At 51.8% G+C, this 25,999-nt stretch overlaps 1 protein-coding gene and 1 long non-coding RNA gene across 4 annotated transcripts in view; one reads left to right on the top strand and one right to left on the bottom strand.

The window, feature by feature from the left end:
- Positions 1-5,034: 5,034 nt before the first annotated feature.
- The window catches only part of FYCO1 (FYVE and coiled-coil domain autophagy adaptor 1), an 81,059-nt gene continuing 60,094 nt past the window's right edge, over positions 5,035-25,999 (bottom strand). For 2 of the 3 annotated variants that reach the window (XM_012770309.3, XM_012770310.3), the window contains exons 15-18: positions 22,549-22,644; positions 17,203-17,413; positions 10,799-10,908; positions 5,035-8,984 (exon numbers count right to left, since the gene is read on the bottom strand). In XM_012770309.3, coding sequence (XP_012625763.2) covers positions 8,909-8,984; positions 10,799-10,908; positions 17,203-17,413; positions 22,549-22,644 — 493 coding nt within the window. In that variant the 3' untranslated portion in view covers positions 5,035-8,908. The remainder of the gene's footprint in view (positions 8,985-10,798; positions 10,909-17,202; positions 17,414-22,548; positions 22,645-25,999) is intronic. The other variant, XR_012921314.1, reaches the window with a different exon arrangement.
- On the top strand, positions 19,344-22,148 carry LOC142873274 (uncharacterized). Its single transcript, XR_012921323.1, has 2 exons — positions 19,344-19,427; positions 21,973-22,148. It is a non-coding gene; the product is annotated as an uncharacterized LOC142873274 (long non-coding RNA).

Raw genomic sequence — 25,999 nt, 5'->3', positions numbered from 1 at the left:
AATACCTTTTCTTAGCTCGCACAGGATGCGGCTTTAGGCCACACTCCCTAGTCTCCCCGGTGTGGGACCAGGCCCTGCCCACTGCTGTCCCGTGTGGCCCTGGATCTCCTCTGTGGCTGGCCGGGTCTGCAGAGGCATGTCCGCCCACTCCAGGCCCCTCAGGTGGGCCCTGGCCCGGCCCTCCCATAGCCGCCTGGTCTGCAGGGCTGACTTCCACCATGGCTCTTCCTCTTGGGTCCCGGTGGCCAGGCTCGGGCCCCACCTTGGCCTGCCTGGGCTGGGGCTTTCACTGGAGCCTGGACTCGGATCCGAGGAGCTCTCGCCAGCCTCTTCCACTCCCGGGGCTGGCAACTCCTTCTGGTACCGTCACCTTCTAGGCTTTCCTGAAAAGCTGTGGCTGCTGCCCGGGTTTCCTGGCCTGACGGTCGCCCCGCGTGCTGACCACGCACACGGGCCTGTGCCTGCTCACCCCCAGCCCTCGCCCAGGCCAGGCTCTGCGGCAGGTGGCCGCTCTAGGGAGCCTGTCTCTGCCTAGCTCTGCAGCAGCGCTTTTCCGCAGACTCTTCACTTTCTTTTTTTCTTTTTTTTTTTTTTTTGCGACAGAGTCTCACTTTGTTGTCCAGGCTAGAGTGAGTGCCGTGGCGTCAGCTTAGCTCACAGCAACCTCAAACTCCTGGGCTTGAGTGATCCTTCTGCCTCAGCCTCCCGAGTAGCTGGGACTACAGGCATGTGCCACCATGCCCGGCTAATTTTTTTATATATATATCAGTTGGCCAATTAATTTCTTTCTATTTATAGTAGAGACGGCGTCTCGCTCTTGCTCAGGCTGGTTTTGAACTCCTAACCTTGAGCAATCCGCCCGCCTCGGCCTCCCAACAGCTAGGATTACAGGCGTGAGCCACAGCGCCCGGCCGACTCTTCACTTTCTAGACCCCAAATATAGAACTTCTAAGCACATCTGAATTATGCCATCTGGGAATTCCTGGACAGTGTGAACCAGCCCTCAGTCAAGAGCGGTCTTAGATGTCACTTCTCCCTGTAAGAAGGTCCTGTGGCAATTGCCGACATGGCTCCCTGCATGGCGTGGCAGGGGTGTGGCAGGGGCCAGGCTCCAAATTAGTGCCCTGCTATTTTCCCATGTAGCAAGCACACTGCTTGTCGCTTTCCTTCACAGCACTCACCTCACTTGTAATTTGATAGTACTGGGTTTATTGAACCGCTGATTCCTATGTCTAGACCCTCAGCAAGTGTATGAACTAGTAACACATGTGCCTCTCTATTAATGCTTTACACAAAATCTATCAGCAGATCTAGAACAACCACCTTCATTTCAGAGTGGAGATGAGCATAAATGACATTTTGAGAGTCTGCAACAACCGTCATGTAACATGAAAATATCTGCCATTTCCACTGGTGACAAAATCACAGGTCTTGCTAATACCAGTGTGGCGTATTTGAAGGAAGACCTATATTTTAGTTAGCAGTTTAGGGAAAGACACCATGTTTTCTTCTTCCACGTTTATAGACCTTTTGAACTAAATTTGGAATATGGACCAGCTCAGGAACTCCTGTTTAACCTGATCTCCCCAACCCATACCTATTGGTACCAAACTCATGCATTTTTCTCGAATTCTTAACATATACGTGTGGGACTACTTTGGATTTGGGGAAGGTAATGCTTTTCCATTCACAAATTATCTGCCAGTTAGCAACAGAGAGACAGGGTCCATGTAAACCACAAAACAACTGTGGTTGTAACAAGATTTTACTTGTAGAATAGTTTCATACCAGGGATTCGTTTAGAATAATCCTGTCCAAGCATGGAATTTCCATAGTCGTGCCTCAGTGCTTAGGCCCATGGGCTGAGGAGGAAGGTCTGGCTCCAAGATCCATAGGCCACTGGTAGAGTTTAATCAGGAGACAGATCCCTTAGTTCATTTTACCCCTTTCCTCAAGCTCTAGCCAACTCAGTGGCAACGCAGCTCTCCACGGACCACCTCTACCAGCGTCGCCTGGAAGACCTGTGAACGACCAGACCTGGGGAGCCAGAGTCGACATGGATGGTGCCCCTAAGTCTGCATTTATTTATTTATTTTGAGATAGAGTCTTGCTCTGTTGCCCGGGTAGAGTGCTGTAGTGTCAGCCCAGCTCCCAGCAACCTCAAACTCCTGGGCTCAAGCGATCCTCTTGCCTCAGCCTCCCAGAGCGCTAGGATTACAGGCGCATGCCACCGTCTGCATTGTAATAGGCCACCAGGCAGTCAAAGTGAGGGAAGTCTTCTCCGAGAGTCTCTCTGTGACTTGCTTTATATTTACTGCAACTTAATAAATGACAAGTTGACTCTGGAACAAAACTGAGCCCTGGATGAGTCTTGGGCTCTTCCTGATGGCTCAATACCTGAACCTTTGGTGGCCAAAGAGGCTGGAGGCCTGATCTGGGCCTGACTCTGGTTTCCCTGCCCTTCCTCCACACGGGCACCCCCAGAGCATGAACCTGGGGTCCTCTTTCTGAGAGCACCCAGTAGCTGTGTGAGTTCCCTGCAGGTGGAGAAGTGCTGTCTTTTCGAAGACCTTTGGTTCCGCACATGGACCTGGTCTGTCGTGCAAAGGCCTCTTGGTGACTGCGACTGCTGCCCCTCCCTGGCCTTTCTGTGAAAGCACACAGGGCCTTGAGGCCCCCCAAGACCGGGGAACAAACTGGCTTATCTTTCCATGTCTGCAGTAGTGTCTGCCTTTCGTGTCTGTCCCATTGGCGGTCCAGGCCTTGCTTATATTAAAGTCCTGCCTGTATCGGATGCACTGGTTGCCTCGGCCACAGCGACACTGCCATTTCCCAGTGTCCCTTTCTTCCGATGAGAAAGATGGCTTCCGCTAAGCCGGCCCGCGCCCAGCCCCTCACACAACCTCCGGGAAGCTCCTTTGCTCTCTGCCTTTTCGGCTCTGCCTCCCTCCTCCCTCACCAGCGCTTCTTCCTCACGCCAAGGAGGAGACAGCACCTGCCCCGCCGGCCTGGAAGTGCCTTCCTCTTGGTGAGGCCACTCGGCATCTTGGCTTTGGCGAGGCCTATCTCCTTTTGTTCACTTTTTTAGCTAAAAAGACTTCATTTGTTCCAGGCTTCAGACGGGGCTGCCGGCTCTGAGCTGCCTCAGTGCGTGCGAGGTTAGAGGTGCGAGGAAGAGACACCAGGCTCTGTCCTCCCACGGAGCGCGGAGGACGGGCGGGGGGAGGAGGGCACACACATCAGAGGCCAGAGGTTGGCTGTCGCGCTTCTGCTCGGCTTTACTGTCCTTTTTCAGAAACCCGCGGGTGTGGGAAAAATAAAAGGCTGACCTTTCTCTCAACCCTAACCCACTTTGAACGTCTTTCATAACAGCTCTGCTCTCCCCCTGGGTTTTGACGGCTTCAGCTCTAACCACTGCCTCAAAAAAAAGTCCATTTGCTCATTTTGGGCAGCAGTTTTCACCATCTATTTGCTTTTCAGACGTGTGTGGGCGGCGAGAGAGTTTTCCCACGCATCTTCAAACCGAAAGGGCTGACCTCGCTGTGAGGAGCCCTCTGAGTCACCCGGGCGTCCCTACACCCTCAGCACCCACCTGGCCGGCGTGGCACCTGTGTGTGCAGCGGAGACTGCGGACGCTGGCCTGGGCCAGGGTCACCTGGAATCAAATGTGGGGCTTGGGCAGCCTGGGGCAGAGGCCTTGGCCGTCGTGGATTACTCGGCGGTTAGTAATCCGCCGGGAGAGGCGGGATGGAGGATTCTGACCCCACATCCCAACCATGCGTGTCTCGGTCGCTCTTGTTCCAGCCCCCAGCCCACATGGCCACCAAGCCACAGGAAGGACTATTGTATTAACAAGGAAATCCTTTGGCTGTGTTGTTTGGGGCACTTGGATAAAACGATCTTCCATTACTTCAAGCCAGTCACTAGACAGAGACTTGATTTGAGGGTGTCTCTCACATGAGAGGGGGTGCAGGGCTGGGACTAAGTGACCAGCTCATGTCCCTCATCCCCAAATCTCCTCCAACAAGCCTGCCCCTTCCCTTCTCTGCCATGGGAATGTTGCAGGAGCTTCTGTCCCTGGCAGAGTCGGTTGGCCAATGGGATCGTGGATGACTTTCTAGCTGACCCAAAGGCATTGGGACTGACCAGTGTATTCATCAATTCAGTTATTTTTCTGAGCTCTTTTCTGTCTGGCATGTAGCACAATGCTGGGTGGAGGAGAAAAGAGTATGGACAGCAAGACGAATGAAGCGCCATCCCTTGCTCTCCAGAGAGAACCAGACATAGTTACAGAAAATGTGACTTCCTCACCTGAAAAACTGATTACAGAAGAGGCCAGAGGACAATCTATGGGCAGGGGGAGGACGGCAGTGGAGGGATGTTGGAGGTGCTCTGTGAGGCATGGGGCAGTCAAGGGACAAAGCTCTCGCCATTCCAGGTGAGTGCAGATGGGCTGCATATCCTGAGCTCAGTTTGACCAGTCCAGGAGTGACTGGGCCATGTCCCTCCCCGCCTGTGTCCAGGCTCTTTGCTGACCCAGCATGAGCAGCGCACGTTGTGGGGGACAGGGGTGAGGGTGTTGACTTCTTGTCCTACTTCTTGGCCTGGCAGTTATGCCCAGCTTTGCACCGCATGTTGACTAACGGTAGTTTTAGGCCACCCATTGATCTTTCTCCCGTACCCCATCATTGTGGGAAATCAGAAGTTTGCTCTTTGCTCAGAGTGCTCTGCGGGTGCTGTCGGGGAGCTGGGGACATCTGAGCTGGGGGCAGCTCACCTGGCGGGGACGGGGGGATGGGATGGAAGGACGCACTGGCTCAGGCGGGTCTGAACACCTCTCTCATAGCAGACCAGTAAGTACCCAGATGCCAGGCCACCTGGCCACTTCTCAGGACATCTGCTGGCTGACGGTCGCTGAAAAGCCACCATAAAAAAGCCTTTATTTCCCAGCAGGGTAGCTCAACTCCGACTGACTCGGGTCTTGGCAGCTTCCGTCACTCACCTCACGTCCCAAAGGAATGAAAGACAAAGCTATTCTAAATGTCATAGTGTTCACTTTATTTAAATTCTGAGGTTAAAAAATATATTTCCAAATGGCATAGCAGACACTATAAAAGTATGTTTTGGGATACAAAAGTTTCTCACCCCCAATGTGCAGGTAGGGTGTGGTATTTGATGTGCTTCTGGGTAATTCTTTGGCAGATAAGAATGAATTGGGTTCCCAGACCTGCCATCCCATAAGGCCTCGTGAATTGAGGATTAACTCATTAAAGTGCAATTCCAATGTCAAGCCTTCCAACTGGGCTTGCGTGTTGCCCTGCAGCCACCAGAGGCAGAACGTCTCTGGATAACACACGTCCTAAGGTTCTAAGTCAGCCTTTTTATCAGAGATGCCTCCTGCATTTAAAGACATACTTTATTATTTTTAAAGTGCTTAAGAGGACAAAAGGAATTATTAATTCAGACTTCCCTGTTTCCTTGGAAGAACCGCAATGAAATGAGAATTTACCAAGGTTCCTCTAAGAAGTGCTTTTTTTGGTTAAGTGTTTTATAAATGTTAATGGCTGTCTCAATGGTCTTTGTGTATTTGAGTGATCCTTGCTTCTATGCGTCACAAATGGCTTCTCTCTGCTTTGATTCCCAACATCTTGGAGCCAAGGATGGTTTCTTGGCTTAAAGAATTTTCTCATGTAGAACTGAAAAGGTATACTTTAAAAAAAACAAAAACAAAAAAAAAAACTCCTCTAAAATTATATCAGTGGACATGTAACATGTATAAAATGCAGACTGCATATTTATCCCCAAATGGGATTTCCTTTCATTTGGGCCTGGAATGGCTTTACTGCCTTAGGGGACGATTAACAAATTTCAGAAACACCATCTCACTGATCTCTGAGTTATATCTTGTGGCTTCTCCTTTCTACTCTGCAAACCCTGTGGAGTTTTTCAGATTCCTGATTTCGGGTTCCAGATTCCTGCATGCGAGGGTCTCTGCCTGCTCGTGGAGTCCAGTGTGCTCGAGTGGGAGCTGGCCCACTCGGACCTGGACACACCGCTTTACCCCAAACACGCCTGTCTGTGGGTAAGACAGAGGCTGTGTGTTCTCGGGTGACGTGATGAGTGGCTTCGGTGGCAGCGGAGAGCAAGGCAGCTAGTGTCAATACTAAAATGTGGCTGTTATTCAGAGAGCTGGGCCATCGAGGGGCTGCTTTTTTTTTTTTTTTTTTTTTTTTAATTTAAGAAAATAGTGATCTGGGATCCCAATCTTGCCGATTTCTAGTGTGATTCAGTCTAGCCAGGCTACCGCCTTCAGCAGTGGTTCTTCAACTATTATTTGCAGTTATTTGCATTTTTTTCAACGTACCCCAGTCCTCAATCCTCACTAAGGTTGGGAAGCTGTTTGAAATAATAATAAAACTACTTATAAAAGCCATACTTAAATAGGCCAAGAGGTTCTCTAGCTGAATAGTGCACAGCAATCTTGCGCTTGAACAGTAAACTAGTAAGTACAAATGTCCATCCAGCACAAAAGTTAAATATGTGAATGAAACCAGAGTTAGGAAGTGACCACCGGGCTACTAGGCAGCCCTCTGGGCGCAGCAAAGGCCTTTTTCGTGCAACGGCAGTCCGTGTTGGAGGTGGTGCGCCAAGGGGCCCTGCTCTCCTGGAAGGGTGGTTGGTTCTGGGCTGGTTTCCAAGAGCCAGGTTGTTTTGAAGCTGGAAGTGGTCCCCTGCTGTGAGGAGTGACAGATGTTTCAGAACGGATCTCAGATGGAATCTCAAGCCCTTCCGGGGGCCCCGAACACATCAGCTACTCCACAAATGGAGTTCTTGTTGTTGCACATGGTGGCGGTGAAGGCCAACGGCTTGGCCGGAGTCTCCAAGGTATCCTGGGAAAACTAAGCACTTAAAATAAGATTCTAGACTGCTCTGGGTTCTCTTTCGTTAGTTTCCTTCTTATAGTGAACAAACCGACTTCTGATTATCCTTTGCAAGATGGTAGATTCAAAGGCGGGATGATCTGCTCTTAAATCACCAGGCTGAGAGGATGAACATGAGGCTAGGGAGAGTCTCTGGGGGCCCGGTCGCTTTCTGTTCCAGTGCTCAGTGCAGTAGGGTCTTGGCCAGGAGGAGATGATAGAGGATCTGATGTCTTTCTGCCAGAGGAGGCTGCTCGACAGAAAGAGAATGCAAGAGGTCCAGCTTCGCTCTGGGCCTCTTTGGAGGTTCTGTTCACACCACCCTCCATGCCCTCCTTAAACTGACTGGAAGTGCCCAACTCTCCTGTTTGAATGAAAGGTCTGCATCCATTTCAGAAATTATCTCCTCTTACTTGTGGCCCCATGAGAGTCCTTTTTGCTGGTGGTGAGGCTGTGGCTGCTGGTTTGCAGGGGGTTTGGGGCCTGGGCTGCACTTGCACGGGAGTCCCTGGTCAGACTAGGGCTATGAATGACAAAGTGAAGCTCTGAGAGGTGGCGTGACTGGTTCTGGGTCCCAAGGCTAGCTGGAGGAGCGGCTGGGCCCAGGCCTCGGATCCTCAGACCACCTGACAGTGCTCTCGCCCTCATGCCTGGCCAAAGCGGGCCCTTTTGTCAGATGCTCTGCACACCTGTGGAAGTGTCTGGGGCCTGAGTGTAGGCAGGTGGCTCTGAGAACAAGGGACAAAGAGGCCATCAAAGGTAAGCGCTCTGTGGTAGGAGAAGAAAAGGACCACAGAGAACAGGAAGATTATCTAATTCTTGTCCAGGAAGGGGAAACAGGATCCCTCTGCTCCGAGGGGCGATATCTCCCGGCCGTCAGGTGCAGGCTGAGCAGCAGGAAGTGGGCTGTCGGGGAAGGTGGCAGGTGGGCTGCTGGGGACCAAGACTCAGTCACGCCTCTGTTAACTGTGTGTGCCACTGTTTGCTCAGTTGCTGTGGTACTTACGTTATCAAAGACTCTTGTTAAGAAGGCCCCAGGTTTCTGAAAGTGGTTCTTACCCTGGTTATGATCATTAGTAAACACATGTCTGCAGGTGAGGCAGAAGCGCTTATTTATACAAATGAAGACAGGCCACCAGCTGGGGAGCGAGCCCTACGGCCACTGCGCAATTGTGCTCTCTGGTCACCGTGCCAACGTTGGCCAGTATTTGGGCTTTAGTCGTAGTGTACACACAGCCACTGCAGGCCCTCAGCAGGGTGAACTTTGTTTCTCAATTTTCTTCAGTTCTGACTCTTTGGGCAGTGCTTTGAGCTTGTGGGGAGGCCTGGCCTGGGAAGGGTTTTGTTTGAGGATGGAACCCCACAGACAGAAGGGTCAAGAGGAAGGTGCAGCTGAGAGGTTCCACCAAAATTGCTGAGTTCGGAGCAGCCCCCAACTTACTGGGGCAGCCAGTGAGGGACAGGACTGTGACAGCAGGAGGCTTGCTGAGATCTCAGGAGGGCACCCTGACTCGAACGGTGGCCCTGGGCCTCTTCCTTTTCCCTGGGAGTACCCGAGGGCCTCACAGCCCGGGGACTCATCGGGTGTGGCCAGGGCACTTGGCTCATGGTCACCAGGGTGCCGGGCCCTGAGCGGGGCAGAGCAGGGCATCTGTCTCCCGGGGCAGAAGGTGGGCTCACCTCCAGCCACCTTCTCTGCAGGTGGGCTCACCTCTCTGCAGGCCTGGTACCAACTGTGATCCCAGGAGAGATGGGCGGCAACGCAGCCCTGGGTGTGAGGACAGCCGGGCGTCCCGTCAGTGCAGACGGGGCTACGAGTGGCACGTGCACGATGCAGCAGCCGGGCCCCTCTTCCAGAGCCGCGGCGTGCACGAGCTCTGGGGCAGCTGCCCCTTTGTTTCTGTTTTTTTTTTTCCTTTACGTGGCAGGTGAGGAAGAGTAGTGTTTCCTATGGGTGAGGCGAAGCTGCTGAAATCCGGTGCTTGGGGCTACAGGAAGTCGCTCCCATCGTAGATCACAGGCCGGTCAACCGCCAAGTGATAAAACACTTTTTTGGAGACAAACCTGAGGAAAGAGAAACAGAAAGGGAGGGCGTCACTCTGAGAGCCCGAAGCCCCAGGGTGGTGGCTGCTGGTGGGCCCTGCGGTCACTGTGCTGCCCTGGGTGGGTGTGGGTGCCGGAGCCCCTGGGGAGACCTCGAAGGACTGGGCACCTCTCAGGCTGTGTGGGCTCTTCCAGGGCCCTCACCCATTTCCTGTCTAGTGGGGTGTCTCCCCGCAAGGGTCCGAGTCTCCGGAAATCACCATGGACTTTCCTGGGCTTGGGTGCAGGAACGCCCCTCAGTCACAGGCTGTGACCCTCCTACCCCCTACCTGGCTGCTCCGGAGCTGCTGGCTGTCAGACTGCACGGTGCGTGTGTGGGGCGTGCAGCAGCCGGAGCCGGCGACGGGAGCAGGTGCATGATTTCATTCTCATGGGCAGCTCAATCAGTTTTGCCACCCATGGCTTGAAAATCTCACGTTAGACCCCTGAGGTGGCCTCAATGGGCCGAGGCCAGAGTATGTCACAGTGCCATGGCCACCTCTAGCGATACCTGGGAGCCTGTTCAGGTCTTGCTCCGCCCTCGCCGTGCCTCTCCTGGGCCTCCATCCTCCCACGGTGGGAGGAGCGGAGCTCCTGCCTGGCTGTCCCAACCCACTCTCCCAACCACCGCCCACCCTGCCTCCCAGGAGGGGCAGGGCCTCGCGCCCGCTCTTGCTGACAGCTCTCTGGACACGCCAGGACTGTGTCATGAGGTCCTGCTAACTCAAGGTGGGGGGTCATGGTGTTCCTTTCCATCGGTGAGTATAGGGAGGGCAGAGAGGGGCAAGGAGGGGGGGAGGTTCATCCCCCAGCCTTGCCTGGGGTGGATGCTCTTGGCCACGTGCCTCGGGAGTTTAAGCCTGGAGGTGGTGAGGGGTGGCACAGCTTTGCCTTAGAGTGTCCTGTCCAGTGACTCTGCTAAAAGCCAAGCGCCCACGTGGGGGGATGTGACCACTAGCTCTGCTCAGGGAAGACGTGGCTAACCAGACGCGGCAGGTCTCTTTAAAGAGGCAGCCCCAGTGAACGGGCTTACGTTGAAGCCCGGAGCCATGGAAAGGGACAGGTGTCCGGCAGCCCTCACCACCCTGGCGTCATGCTCATGGCAAATGCATGCTCAGTGTTGAGCCTCTCTCCCCCTGCCTCCCCGCCTGCCCCCACGGCCCTTCCTCCTGCTTCCTACTCTCCGCTCCAGGCTCCTCCCCGCTCCCCATCTGCACGCTGCTCCCCCACACGGCCTGGGGCTTCCCCTCAGCCCAGTCCTGCTTATCTCAAGCTTTGTCCCTCCTCCTTCCACGCCCCCTTTCTCAGTCACTCGTTCAGTCCAGAACGGGGCAGAGGGACTCGCCATCCGAGAAGGCAGAGGGTGCACTGGTTAAGAGTCTGGATGCTACGGCCACCTTTTATGGCTGGGAGCCACAAATCTGGCTCCCCCATTAGCTGTGTCCCTTGGGGGTGTCACTCTGGCCCTCTGGCCCTCGGTCCCCCCATTGGTGATGTGAGAAGGAGGTGGTCCCTCCCCCGTGGGGATGCTGTGGGGCCCTCGTGAGCCGACAGGGTGGAGTGCCCGACACGCCCAGCCCGCGGTGGAACCGTGCCAGCCGCAGCCCGTGTGGCGCCAAATCGCAAACATCGGAACGCCGTGGCAGAGGGTCTACAAGCAAAGAATGTTAATACAAATGACTGATGATGCAGTGACTGGTCTTGAGTGTCCCCCTCTGCTCTTGAGGACGGGTGGCACACAGGCACGGGGGACGAGGCAGCTCCGCCTGGAAGCTGGCGAACAAGGCGGCCCCTACCTTGAGAAGGTGTTGTCGAAGATGAGCATGTAGATGCCCGGCGTGTGCACCTTGAGCTGGCCCTGAATGTTCTCCTTGTGGGAATTGCATCGGGTCGTGGGAATGAGCACCTGGGAGGCAAAGACAATAAAAGTGTCACAGAGGCTGAGACAGCACCATGGATTCTCTGGGGGGACCCTTTACTTCTGGGGAGGAGACGGAGGCCAGGGAAGCCGAGTGCTCTGTCGGAGGTCACCGCTGAGCAGGGCTGGGGCTGGGACCACCCCCAGGAGGGGCAGGGTGCCATCCACACACCATTAGTGGGTTGATAACTCGTGGATCTGAGCTTCATCCAGAATCAGGACCTGGTCAGCACCTTAGGGGGCAGTCCCCACCTCCCCTGACCACAGCCAGGGCTAGAACGTGCCACACCACCTAGAAGCAGCCTCTCTTTGGCGTCAGGAAGTGGGGACCATTCTAGGTGTGATCCACCTGTCCAGCTGTCTCCTGTTGGTCCCAGAACTGCGCTTGGGTCTCCCAGGACAGGCCGAGTCCTCCTTCCAGACGACACGGAGCTGCCGGGCCCCCTCTGCTCCAGGATGAACGTCCCAGCTCCACCTGCGGCTTCTCCCTCAGCCCCGCCACAGGCCACCCTCCTGGCTGTGCGCTGGCTGGTCCATGTGCCCAGGACCCTTTCCTCTTTCCACGCCTGAGCCTCAGCCTCCTGTCTACTCTCTGCCTTCTTTGAGAATGAGAATTAGTCCCAGGAGACACTGAATTTTCTCAGGCTGTTTCCCAAATGCCTTCACCATCAAAGGCCAAATCTGTACAATGGTATGTGCTGGACAGGGCCAGGGCTGGGACTGGGGGGGGGGGTCTCTGGATGGCCAACTTCTTCCCCATAGGGACAGGAGCTTCAGCCTGCTCACCAGCTAAGACATTGGCCTTATTTTAAAACTGAAGATATGAAAGGAAAAAAGACAAAGTCAACCAAAATTTTAACTTTTTTTCTTTTAGAAGTAACAAGCACCTAGAGGGTGCTGTGGCATAAGGTGTCCCCAAGCCTTGCATTTAGGCCTGACTACACATGGTTAACAGGCCAGAGAGCTCCACGCACAATGGTGACATTTCAGCAACTTTGAGTTGCTGATGTGGTGAACTGCACCAGAAGTGACCATTTTTATTCTTGACAAAATTCAATGTTAGCTTCTTTTCCAGAAAGACAATTTTTGTTAAATTTGGTTTTTATTTTTTCCTACTGAATGTTTTTTAGCTTGTACAAAATGCCTGAATCAATCAAAGCAGTTATACAGATGCAATTACTTTTCTTTTTTTTTTTTTTTTTTTTTTTTTTTTTTTTTTTTTTTGGGACAGTTCTGCATGTGGAAGATGCAATTACTTTTCAACTTGAATTTGAATATAGCTGCATATTTCTTAGAACCCTACATACTGGCCACAAAGTTCCCAAAGTGACATAAATTCTCACAAAGGGCTCTGTCTTCAGGAATCTTGTGGTTTAATGTAGACGGCAGGCAAGAAAACACTAGGTTATGCTGGGGTGAGTGTGCCATGAGGGGAGACCAGCAAGGGGTACCTAAGGCAGCCCCCTAGGTGGGAGGGAGAGGAGGCAGAGTATCAGGGAAGACTTCCTGGAGAAGGTGACACTGAGCTTGGACAATTTAGCTAGTGAGAGGGAGGTCTGGCTGTTCCAGGCAGTAAGGGTAACATATTCAAAGGCACAGGAGAACAGCTAGGATTTACCTTCCAAAGAAACAACCGAAAAACAGATAAACATATGAAAAGACAGTTTTCAAAACACTGGACATCAAGCAATGAAGGACACTGATCCCTGAGAGACAGGAACAAGGTGGGCCCAACAGGTGCCCTAGCTGACTGCTACTCAGAGGAAAAGGGAACAAACACCAGACAGGACAAATGTTAATAAAAAACAAATAGCAAGATGACAGACTCAAACCTGACCTTATCAATAATCACATTAAGAATTAACAGTCTCCGCTGGGTGCAGTGGCTCATGCCTGTAATCCTAGCACTCTGGGAGGCCGAGGTGGGCGGATTGCTCAACATCTGGAGTTTGAAACCAGCCTGAGCAAGAGCGAGACCCCGTCTCTACTAAAAATAGAAAGAAAGAAATTGGACAACTAAAAATATATAGAAAAAATTAGCCGGGCATGGTGGCGCATGCCTGTAGTCCCAGCTACTTGGGAGTCTGAAGCAGAAGGATCGCTTGAGCCCAGGAGTTTTAGGTTGCTGTGAGCTGGGCTAAAGCCACAGCACTCTAGCCCAGGCAACAGAGTGACACTGTGTCTCAAAAAAAAAAAAAAAAAAAAGGAATTAATAGTCTCAACATCTCAGTGAAAAAGCAGAGATTATCAGATTGGATGAAAGCAATACCCAACCTTATCAGGCCTACAAGAAATAAACTTTAAATATAAAGACACACATAGGTTAAAAGTAAAAGGATGCAAACAGATTACCATGCTAGCCCACCAGCCAAAGGAAAGCTGGACTGACTGTATTAATATCAAAGTAGATTTTACATCAAAGAATATTACCAGGATCATTTCATGATGACAAAGATGTCCATTCATCAAAAGGACGTAATAATCATAAACGTTTATGCTCCTCATGACAGAGCTTCAAAACATAGGAAGCAAAAGGTGGGAGAATTACAAGAAGAAATGGACAACCTCACGATTTATAGTTGGAGGTTTCAATATCCCCTCCAGTAACTGATGGAGTCAGTAGACCGGAGCTCGACAAGGACACCGGGGACTGGAACAACACTCTCCACTAACCCGGCCTAACTGGCATCTCCAGGACACCCCCCTCTCCCCCAGCAACAGCAGAACACACATCCTTTCCAAGTACCCATGGAAACATTCACCCAGGTAGGCCACATTCTAGGCCATTAAAAAAAAAGCCCCAAACCCTCAAACTTAAAAGGATTCAAGTTAGACAAAGAATGTTCTCTGACTACAATGGAATTAAATTAGAAATGAATTGCAGATCTCTGGAAAATTCCAAAACATTTGGAAAGTAAATAGCCAACTTAAACACACGGATCAAAGAGAAAGCGAGAGAAATCTCGAAGGCACGGGAGGGGGAGCGCGCACTGTGCCCCGTCATGCTGGAAGCGGGGGCGTGTGGCGGGGAGCAGGACGGCCCAGACGAGCCTGGAGGGACACACGCGTGCAGAACCCGTGCTGAGGACCAGCTGCGTGTGGGCTCGGTGGCAGCCTCTTGTGCACACAGTTTCTCATTTAGTTCCACTAACGTTCTATAACATTCCAATTACAGCAGGGAAGCCTGGGAGACGGAAGAGTTGGGCCTGTGTCTGTGGTCCCTGACCTAGCAATTCTGAGCCCGGCCTTGGCCCCTCCAGCAAGGCTGTACGGGAAGAGCTGCTCGAGAGGAAGGCTTGCTGTGTCTGCAGTGACACCCGTGCGCCTGCCCTGCGCACCTCGCTCTCGGTCCTGGTTCCTGCTCTGACTCCCTCCTCTGACTCCTTTCCTGCCCGAGGCAGGCTTGTTGAGCTTCTCTGACCGAAGATGGGTCCTGTGCAGAGAGGGCAGGGTCTGGCTCCAATTCCCCGACTCGTCCCCAGGCTTCAGGCCAGCAGTCTGCACACGGGTGGCCTCAAGTCCTTGGTTTACTGTTTCTTTCATCAAGTACCGCCCCCAGATGAGTCCGTGACCCTTGGAGGAAGCAGCTCTGGACAGAGGGTGGCAGAGTGGGGGTGTCCGACAGGTGCACTGGCGATGGAGCTGGCCTCGTGCCGTGCTGTCCGCCGGCCCGGATGCTTCTCTGCTGACCACGCCCCCCACGAGCCTCACGACTGCTGCTCCAAGTTCCTTCCAATGCGGCCTGCAGGACGGGCCCAGGGTCTTTCTTCCCTGGCTGCTGTCCCCAGGCTGGGCTGGGCCCCTTCCCAGGAGCACACACAGTGCTTGCCCACCCGTCATGACATGCACCAACTGGAGTCACAGATGCCCATCTACTAGGGTCTTTCTCCGATAACACCATGAGCTCCTCAGGGGTGGATCCCACATTGTCCCTTCATTCACTGCCCCGTGGCCCCTAAAGAGCCCACGCACAGCAGAAGCGCGGTAAATAGCGGGCAATACACAGCATGCAGCCTGCAGTACACAGCACGGCTCCTTGTGTCTACGCCTCCACAATCACAAAACCCGAGTGTGGCAGCGTGTGCTGCACCTGTCATTTCCTGTAAGGCCCTGGCTGGTCAGGAGACCACTGGGGAGTCCTCGGGATAGATGCTGAGGACAAGTGTCTGGGGACAGGCTGCCCAGGCTTACATGTGTTCAGGGGACCTCAGGCACAGACAACTGTCCCATTTCTGGCTGGTGACAATGGGCCCGTGAAGGGCAGGGGAGCACCTGAGCACCCCTGGCATGGGCCCCTTCTGCCCCCTGGCGTCCACAGTGGGGAAATACAGTAGTAGTTACAACCCAGGGAAGGCCCTCTGGAAGGATAACAGGAGGAAGTCTTCACCAGGTCCCAGGCTCCTGATTCCTGGAAGAACCGCACGGGAAGCCCAGGCTCAAGGGGACTTGGAGGTTGAGTGACCAAGCAAGGAGAGAAGCCGAGCGCAGCCATGTGTGGGCAGCTGGAACAGCAAAGCTTGGGCCCTTGGTTTTGTCACCTCCCCCCCCCTCCCTGCCACAAACATTCACCAGTGTCTAACCTGGTGGACTCTGTGCTGGGCACTTGGTAGGCCTGGGGGACACAGCAAAGGCGCTGCGGCAAGTTCCTGGCGTTGGCCAAACTGTGCCATGGCTACTGTGGCCCCGGGCAAGTCACTCTGCACCTCAGTTTTCTCATTTGTAAACTGGAGCCAACACTTGCTTCAAGGAGAAAGAGTGTGCACAGACAGCAGGGGCTGGATCCAAATCCCCTCTCACATGGGTCACGTGGATGAGCTCGGACCTCAGGCCAGGACCTCCTGGGTGGAGGTTCCAAACTGCTCAGGAAGGAAGGGCTCCTGACTTAGGTATGGGGCGCTGGCTGCAAGCCCCCAAAGAAAAGAGGGCAGAGTAGTGTGGTTTTAAATAAGAATGAACATGAGACCCCAAGAACCAAGGCCAACCCATGGGAAGAATTACATTTTAAGAGTGAGTTTGGAAAGAAGAGAAATGACAGAGCAATCTCTGTAATGAGAGGATTCCAACAGGGCAGGATGGCAGGAAAGCAAACCCAGACGGTACCCGTTCCACTACGGGGATGCCAGAGCCAGAGCAGGGACCTGCCGGGGGCCCACTGTGCCTCCTAGCCTGGCCCTCCTGCTCCTCTGGGCCCTCCTCACCCCTTGGGGGCACCCAGTGGACCAAATGAATGAGGGGACTAATGGATATTACTGCCAAGACTTCAAATTGCTCTTCTCTGTCTTGATCCCTGCCATTCTTGCAAAATGGAGATTTCTATAGCTGTATTTTCAGCCTCAGATCCACTTTCTGCTCTAGTCTAGCATGTCCGACTGCCCTCACCACTCCTTCCATGCAGAACGATTCAAGTGGAACTTGTGTTTTCACCCAAACCAACCCTTCCCCGCTCCATGGTCTCCCTCTGCACCCTCCCCCCCCAGAGATGGAGGGATGGAACTCAGACCCCAGGAAGGGGCTCCCTCCTCCGCACCCCGTACTGAATCAGCCACACACGGAGCCCCTCAACTCTGTCCTTAAGCTCTGGATTCTAGTCCCTCCTTTCCACTCTGGCTCAGTGGTTCTCAAGCTTCGCTGCTCATTGGAATCACTCAGGGATGCCTGGGTCCCAGCCCTAGAGACTCAGATTTGGTGGTCGGGGTGTGGCCTCAGGAATGGGGTTTTAAAAATCTCTCCAGGTGTTTCTAATGTGTCTCAAGGTTGAGAACTACGGTCCACGTGCTGTCAACATTCCACGCCCAGAAGGTCTTAGGAGAACGGTATCTCCCACCAGGATTTCAAGCTTGATCACCCAAATGACACCAGGGTTGTCTCTACTGATGCCCTTGCATGTGAGATGCTAGAGATATAAGCCAATAACCGGAGCCAGAGAGGTCACCACTGCTCAAGGTGACCATTCCTACTTCGCACAGCTCTGCTAGAAAATGAGTCATATGTCTGTATTCCTCTAAGTTTCACCTACCAATCTATCCCACGGTCAGACTGCACCTGTCTGACACAGGAGTGACCTTCAGACATTTGAGGACAGTGCTCCTGACCCCTCTGGGTCTTTCCTTCCCTAAGCTGGACAAGCCTCAGGTGCTTCTCCTGCCCTGCATGACACAGCTCAGAAGATTCCAGATAAGACCTGGCCAGCAGAGGGCAGGATGGCCACCTCCCTGCTCTGAGAGAGGCCTACGTAAGCATCCTGATGTGTGTGAAGAGCCACAGGCAGGGACGTGGCCTTACCTTACACTGATCCAGGGGTGTGTCCTCAGCCTCCTGGAAGACCACACTGAAGGAGATGCTCTTGGGGTCGGAGGAGAAGACCCAGCTGATGGTGAGGCCTGCCTCGGCCACGGTGATGGGGATCAGGCTGTAGGTACTGGACCTCACAAACAGCTCCCTGTTGCCCTCCCCAAAGTTGGCGATCTCTTCCACTGTGAGCGGTAATTTGATCCTGAAAAAAAAAAATGCAGAGAGGGCAAAGTGCATTGACTGGGCAAAGTGTCTGCACCCACTGGCCAGGTCATCTGTGGCTCAGAGGTGACTGGAGACCTCGGAGGCTCTTGGAAGGGCAAGCCCTGGGCAACCTTGACCAACACGCTTAATTTTGGGATGCACAACTCACTCCAACAAATGTTCCTGAGGCCTCACGTGTTTCCTGGCTTAGTTCTAGGTACCGGAGACACAGCAGTAAAAAATACAGATACTAATCCTTGTCTGTGTGGAGCTGAAGGCCCATGGCCTGACCTGCTCCACGGACAGGAAGCCCATGCCACGGCTCAGCCCCCTGTCACTTTCCTGAAGCTGCCTTGCCGCTCAGCTGTCCACGTCCTCTCTGCCCTTTCTCCTTCCGGTTCCCTGTGTCTCCCTTTCGTCTAACTAGTTCTACATGGGCACCCTGACCTTTTCTTAATGCCAACTTCCCAGACTCTTCACAATGCAGGAGCGATGGGGGTGTTATGATGGCGTAGGGAGAGAAGCTTCTGGGGCTGTCCCTTGTCCTAACTCTCACTAGGTGGACAAGAGTCTCTTCCAGAAGTTTCCAGGTTTCAGTGAGCTCCTCTGCGGGGCCCAGAATGTGACGTGAAGGATGTGAGGTGAGGAGTCAAGAGACCTGCCTCTTTCGTGTCTGCTGCGGGGCTCACCCGCTCATAAGCCTCAGTCTCCCCGTCTGCAAAACAGGGACGGCCATGCCTGCCTCACGACTGGGGCGAGGATTAGAGTCAAAGATGAACTTGACGTGAACGTGGAGATCTCGAGGCCCCTCCCAGGCTGAGCGGCGCCCCTCTTGCACCGTGCAAGTCCGGCAGCGGCAAGGCTAGCTCGGGATCCTGGGGACAGGGCAGAACTGCAAGTTGGGAGTGGTGTGACCATGGCGAGTCACTCTCTCTCTATCAGCCTCAGTTTCCCAACCGTGAAATGGGAAGGTGGCAGCCACTATGGGCCAGGCCCTCCGCTCAAGAACTTCATGTGTTAGCACAGTGGCTGGTTCCCATTCTACAAAAGAGGAAACTAAACTCAAAAAGATTAAAAAACTCAATTCAGGTCCACGCAGGTCTAAAACACAGCCATTATCTTTCTCTTTCATCAAACTACCTTTCTGTGGAGAAAATATTATATATGACCGCCCCTGTTTAACACAGGGGAAGAAACTAAAGTTCAGAGAGGTTAGGTAACTTGCCCCAAGACTGCACAGCAAGTAAGTGGTGGCGCTGAGAGTTTTATCTGCCCCCAAAGCTGTGGAGATGAATGGAAGCAGTCCCCAAAGCTATGCTAATGAGAAGAGTAACCAATGATTTAAAAAACCCAAATGTTCTAAGAACAGCTCTGATACTCACCTTTGGGAGAATTAATTTCAGTGCAGTACTTCTCCTTGTGTTAATTTTAGCTATATTTCTAATTAAGCATCCTTGCCTAATATTTATAATTTTCAAGAATCTGAGGGCTGGTGTGGGGGTCCATTTTTAGAAAAGAAGTCTTTCTTACAATGTGGAAATCTGACTGCATTACCACGTAAAGCCACTTACTCTGACAGAGATCCTGGCCGATGCCAGGTCATTTTATGATTCTCCCCTGGCATCCAGTTACCTGGAGTGTGCCTAAGTCTCTCAGCACTCTAGACATCATCTACTCAGTGAGAAGGACAATTCTCAGTCTCTCCAAAGGAGAAAAACAAATCAAGGGTTTTCATTTATGCTCAAATATAATCTTAAATAAAAGAAGCCTATTGTCTATAAGATTCATGTCACAAGTGTAAATTTTATCAGGTGACCCCAGAAATTCTCGTTTACATGAGCCAAAGAGGACTAACAAATTCTCCATATTCTGAGATGATCCCAACCTTCTCCATGTTTTCAGATTCTCTTGCAGTGTGGTCGCCAAACCTTAGCTTGCTGTCACTCTCTTTCAAAGAGGCATAAAAAAATACATTTCAAGGTACTGTTATTCTCCTTGCATTTTACTCGCATGTGCAGCCAACCTATTCTCTGTATTCATTTTATACTGTTCTCCTTAAGCATCTGCCTCGGATTCTGTGTGTTTTAATTATTTCTTAATCTCATGGTGTTTCTCATCCCTTAACTTGAAGATAAGTTTTGTAAAAGTCCTATTATGAACAATTTCAAACATCTCCCTGCTTTCCCCCCACCACCACCACTAAGTGCAATGAAAGAACTTGAAAAGAACTCAGCAGACAACTGTAGCCTGACTGAAGGGTGGGAAAAGGAAGGCAGGCTAGGTAGGGACCTTGGGACTTGAGGAAAGTCACAATAGCTTGGTATCTCTGAGTCCCACCTACATATAGTCAAAAACCACTTGTCCTACTAAGAACCAAGAAAACCACAACTTGAATGAGGAAAGACAACCCACAGAAGCCGACATGGACATCCATCAGATATGGGAATTACATGTCAAGGCTTTTAAAGCAGCCATCATAAAAATGCAAAAAAACTTCACTAGATGGTCTAAACCACAGAATAAATGAATATGACAGTTAAACCTGAAGAGAGAAAAATGGAAATTCCTCACTCTGAATAACACAGGGAAAAGAGATTGAGGGGAGGGGCAGAACAGAGTTTCAGCTTCAGGGACCTGCAAGACAACAAAAAAAAGATCTAATATTTGTATCACTGGAGTCTCAAATGCAAAGGAAAAAGAGAGTGGATCTGAAAAAATTTCAAAGAAATAATGGCTAAAAATTTTTCAAATTTGGTGAAAGACATAAGCCTACAGATTCCAGAACCAAGCATACCCCAAATAGCAAAAAAAAAAAAAAAAAAAAAAATCCAAAGCAATTCATGCCAAGATCTATTATAATTAAACTTCTAAAAACAAAAGACAAAGAAAATCTTGAAAGCAGAGAGAAATGATGTGTTATCTATAGGGCACACCGATTTGAATGACAGGGGATTTCTCATCTAAATCCATGAAGGCCAGGAGGAAGTGGCATCACACATCAAATGCTGAAAGAAAACTGTCAGTGGTGAATTCAACAGCTGGCAAAATATCCTTCAGATATTTTGTCAAATCCAGCAGTGCATGAAAAGAATTCACACCGCAGCCAGTTGGATCTGTCCCAGGTGTGCAAGGCTGGTTCAATGTTTGAAAAGCAATCGGTGAAATCACTACACGAACAGGCTATAGAAGAAAAACCCTATGACCTTAACGATTTGATGCAAAAACAACATTTGACAAAAATTCAGCACCCATTCGTCATTACCCAAGTTCTCTTTTATTGTTTCTAATTGTCACTGCTGTGAGTAGCATGCAAGGAGCATTCTAGTAGCTTTCTCTTTGCATATCCAATCACTATTTCCTTAAAATTGATTCCCAGATATAGGCTTATTGGGTCAAAGGGAAAAGAGAATACTTGAGTTTTGGGTACATCCTGCAGCCAAGCTGCTCTCCAGAGAGCGTGGCCCAGACACTTCACACCCCCAACAAGTGAGAGAGCTAGCTCTTTACGTCTTCCTGTTTGGTCTGCCCCATAATTCGATACAGTGTTTGTCCAAGTGTGATCCAAGGATACCCAAGAACTGGTTGAATAAATTACCTATTCTCCCACAACCACATCTGACCCTTAAGGAATTCTCTTGGTATCGCTTCCAAAATAGATCCAGAATCTGCCCTCTCTGCCAGTCCTTGGTCCAAGGAACCAGGATTCCTACAATACCCTCCCAATTGGTCTCCCCACTCCTTCCTTTGACCCTCCATCATCTATTCTCCTCATGGCAACCTGAGCGATCCTTTTCCAAACATAAGTCAGATTAAGTCACTCTTCTGCTCTAAACCCCAATTTTGGGGTCCTGCTTCCCTCAGATTAGAAGTCGAAGTCCTTACAATGGCCAAGAAGGCTCTATGTGATGCAGACCCTCATTCCCTCTCTGACTCTTGTCTCCCTGGATCTCTCTGCTTCAGGCATGCCAGTCCCTTTCTCAGTCCTTGAACAAGCCAGGCACCAGCCTGTCTCAGGGCCTTTGCCCTGACTGTGCCCTTGGCTGGAAATGCTATTCTCACAGATACATGCCTGGCAACTCCACCACCTCCTTCAAGTCTGATCTTCTTAGAGTTACTGTATTTAAACCTGCAAATTCCCCTCCTCTCTTATCTTACTCTTTGTTTACTTTTTTCGTAGCAAACACCACCTTGTAACACACTATCTAATAGTTACTTACTTACCTATGTTTATTGTTTTATTGTCTGTCAACCCTTGCTGGAATATTCCACAAGGGCAGGGATCTTTGTTTATTTTGTTCACTGACATGCTCTAAGAACATAAAACAGTACCTGGCACACAGCAGATAATGCATAAATATCTGTGAATGAATAACTGAACCTATTCAGTGACATTTATGCAGCCATTGGGCACAAAACTGGAAAAACTGATGACATGAGAAAATACTCATGTGACAGTAAGTTTTAAAAGACTACAAAAATAAGATTTAGAGTATTTGTTTATATCAAAAAATTGTATGTATATATGTGTGTACAAAAAAGAGTGGATGGCTAAGCCAGGTGCAGTGTCTCATGCCTGTAATCCCAGCACTTTTGGGAGGCTGAGGCAGGAGGATCACTTGAGGCCAGGAGTTTGAGGCTGCAGTGAGCTATGACTGTGCCATTGGACACTAGGCTGGGTGAGACCGTTAGACCCTGCCTCTATTAAAAAATTAAAAAAAAAAAAAAAGGGAAAAGGTTGGAAGGCCATATGCTATATACCAAAATGGTCTGCTTATCTCTATTTTCCTAATTTCTAAAAGGAAAAGGTATTGCTCATACAATGAGAAAACTAAAGTTATTTTCAAAAAAGAAGAACATGGGGTGGTGAAGGGATGACTCTAAAGGGGCACAGGGAACTTTTCAGAATGATCCAACTGTTCTATATCTCAATTGTGGTGGGGATTACACTGTATTATTTGTCAAAATTCAAATACTGTCTACTTGCTTGAATCTTAATGCATATAAATTATACCTAAAAGAAAAAAGCCCAAATGGAAGCCCTCATTGGTGCCAAGTTAAAGCCTCCAGGTGGTCCCCAGCTCCGGCACCTCCCATCCCAGCCTGAGAAAGGCCTAGGCGGCAGCTGCCACTCACATCAGTTCTGCAGACTTCAGCAGGCAGATTTCTGCGTCCTGCCCCACAGGCATGTCTTCAGTGTCCTCAGGAGTTACCGAGTTTGACGTGGTGTCCCTGAAACATCACAAACGAGGACACAGCTGTTTAGCTGTCAGCGCGCAAGGTCCCACAACCCGGGCTCCACAGTCTAGGAGTCATGCAGTCAGACCCAGAATGCATGGGGAACCTTAAACCACAGAGGCCGCGACAGAGGCCCCAAGAGACTCTGTGGGTAGAGGGAGGGCCACAGGGGCCAGGGCCGAGCAGGTGGGAGGGGGAAAGACGACAGGGCCGCAGTGATGTTCCCGATGTCCCCCTGCTGGGTGTGGGGAGGGGCGAGCATAAACACAGACTGGCCCTCCTGTCCCGTGCCTGCAGAGCTCATGCCATGGGGCCCAAGTATTAGCACCACTGATTCCCGCCTTCCCGGTGCCAGCACTAGAGCTCACGCTGGCCCATCTCTGGGGCACAAGAACAGGGCAGGCAGCAGCTCGGCCAAGGCGGAGGTGATGGGACAGCGTCACACATAAAGGGGTGGGCCTGACACATCTCCTTCTCCCCTCAGAACTGTGATCACCCATGCAGGGCGCCAGCAGCGGGAGCCGGCAGGGCAGTGGCAGGGCAGGCGAGCACCACATACCGTCTGCCTGTCTTAGAAAGTCACCGTGTATTTCAGTGACAGATTAAACGCTCTGTGAAGCCCTGCAGTAAGGATGTCTATTAAATTTTAACTCTAGTGTCCCTATGTTCATTTAGCCAAGGAATATTTTTAATACCTACTGAATTACTGATCCTCACAACATGCAGGCAGATTACAGTCACTGCATTTCACTGATGGGGACACAGAGGCCCAGGCAGCTCCTCAGAGACAGGGCTGGAGCCAGAGCCAGATGCCCTGAGGGGTGGGGGCAGGGCCAGCATCTGGAGTACCCCACCCCCACCCACCCCCCACACCCCCAGGGCAGTTCGGATCATCAGAAACCCACCAGCGCCCACGTGCCTGCTCAGTTCAAGTCAGCCTGGGACAAGTGAGAGCTTCAGAAACAGCCTGCCCTTCTGGGGACTGAGTGCCACCAGATCTGAGCAGTGGGGCTCCCTCTAGCTGGGGGTCACTGTGGGTCCCCAGGGCAGGGGAGGTGGTATGATGGCAGGGGGGGTCCCTCCATCGTGGTTCCAGCCTCAGCTTTGTGACTGTGTAACTCCCGGTGACCCCCTTCTCCTCTGACACCTCACTTTTTTCTAGATTGGAGAAGGAATAAAAAAGTAAATAAATAAATGGGAGATGGAGATGGAACCAGATGGGCTCTAGGTTCTGCCGGCTTGAGAAGGCTGTAAGCTTTGAAGGACTCGGAGGAGGCAGTTTACGGAGCCCACTGGCTGGGAAAGAGGTGGGCTCATTCGGGTCAGCAGCTCCCCGCCCCTGGCCTCCTCTGCTCCTCCCAGGGAAGGTGCAGCAAGAGCACCTCCTGCGGCACCTGCTGCTGCCGAGGGCGGGCCTCGCCACTTTGGTGCTTCCTTGTCCCCCTGGCCCCGGCCCCAGCGGGGCTGACCTCCTCCCTGCCTAACACCTCTTTCCTGCAGCTCTTCCACCCACCGATTCCAGACCTCCAGCCCTTCCCCGCCGGGACAAGCAGAATCACAGAATGTCAGTGCGCGAAGCAGCTGGAGAACAACTCGTCAACCCCCCCGGACAGCGGGAAGCAGAGGCCCAGGCTGCCTCGTTCCATTTGCTTTCATCCTTGTCCAAAGTGCAAACACCATACATGAGATAAACAAAGAACGGAGGATGAGAAACTCTAAAAACAGAAGTTAGTTCTCCCAATTTTCCTGCATTTAGGATAAAAGATGTCCTAATTTATCATTCCCTCTCTTCCTCTACCACCCTCCTCTCCGGCCACCATGAAGACAGACACACCTGACCGTGAGCAGGTGTCATGGAGTGGGCTTCCCGGCTCCGCCGGCCCTGGCGGGGCCCTGCGTGGCGGAGGCAGGAGTGTGGATGGGCGGGTGACGTGGTCACAAAGGTGATGACTGGGGCAGAGGGCTTCCCTTCCAGCGGATTTTCAAGCTGTGGGTGACGACCCATTTAGTTGGGCTGTGGATCAATTTAGTAGGTTCTGACCAACATTGAGAGAAATGGAATGAGATAGAAAATAGCAAATGCAAGCGTATACGGCATGGTGTGAGGGTAAGTATCTACAAGGCTCCCGTTCTGACCTCATGTACGTACACAGACACGCTGAGTAACCACGGAAAATGTATTTCTTACGGGGGATGTGGTAGAAAATATTCAAGCAACTTGGGGATTTAAAAAAGTTTGAGAATAACAGGCGACAAAAACAAGGCCACTAGAGGGCACCTCCCTCCTCCAATAGCCATTTCCTTTCCCTGCTGCTGAGGCAGTTTCCTCAGAAAGGACGCGGGACAGGACAGGACCTTCCTCCTCCTCCTCTGGCCCGGCAGGGGAGCCTACTGCTGGCTACGGTGCCATGCCACTACCCTTCCTGCTGGGCTTGTGTCCCTGAGCCTGTGGCCAGCCGAGCACGCACGTCAGCCCGCCAACGTGCCCGTCCCTTTGCGGGTGGCCATCCTGGCATTCCCGGGCACCCAGCTGTGCATAGTCTGTGCTCCATAAATGAATGTTGAGGCACAGAGGTGCCTCAGGGTAAGGTTCTCTTTTGTCCCAAATGCTGCCAAAGGAGGACATAAGCAAGACTCCACTTCAGAACCGAGTCAGAAGAAAGCGATGAGCACAAACGAGGTAGACGGTAGACGCTGAGCGAGGCAGCCCCAAGCAATGCAGGCCAGGCGACCACACCTCCTGGGGTTGCAGGGAGGTCCCTCTAGCTTGGTTTCTACAAACAGAACCTATAGTACTTCCCTGTCACAAATCAGATTGCCTAAGCTTGTTTTTCATTTCATTCCTGTACAGCTTGAACCGTGCAGCCTGCCGGGGGAGCAGACCCTCTGCTGGTGTAAGACTGCCTCGCTGAGGAGGGGACGGACACCTAGAAGGTCGCCAGGCCCGAGGCGCCTTGCTGCCAGTCTTCTTCTGTGGGCCCCACCTAGCCTGCCTCGCTCCGACAGCCTCTCTGCTCGGCCTCCGCCCGTGAACGGTCTCCTGAGAAGTGGGCAGACCTTCAGTTTAGAACTGCACAAATGACTACTGAAACTTCAATTCATCAGAGAAATTACACTAAGGATTTGAGAGGCTCCTTGGTAGCACTAGCCACACGTCAAGTGCTCAATCGTCACATGGGATGGCGGCCACCGTGGTGGACAGCACAGGGACAGAGCACATCTGTCACGGAAGAAGGCTCCATCGGCCAGTGCGGGTTTGGAGGGCTGGGCCGAACTACACCATGTATCATCTCCGCTCTAAGAGCTGGGGGCATTTTTTAATATTGTTATTAAATTATCTTATTATATT

The sequence above is a fragment of the Microcebus murinus genome, chromosome 1 (genome assembly GCF_040939455.1).
Source record: "Microcebus murinus isolate Inina chromosome 1, M.murinus_Inina_mat1.0, whole genome shotgun sequence".
In the NCBI taxonomy this organism is placed as follows: Eukaryota; Metazoa; Chordata; class Mammalia; order Primates; family Cheirogaleidae; genus Microcebus; species Microcebus murinus.
The sequence above is the reverse complement of the archived record's forward strand: the minus strand, read 5'-3'. Positions and strand labels throughout refer to the sequence as shown.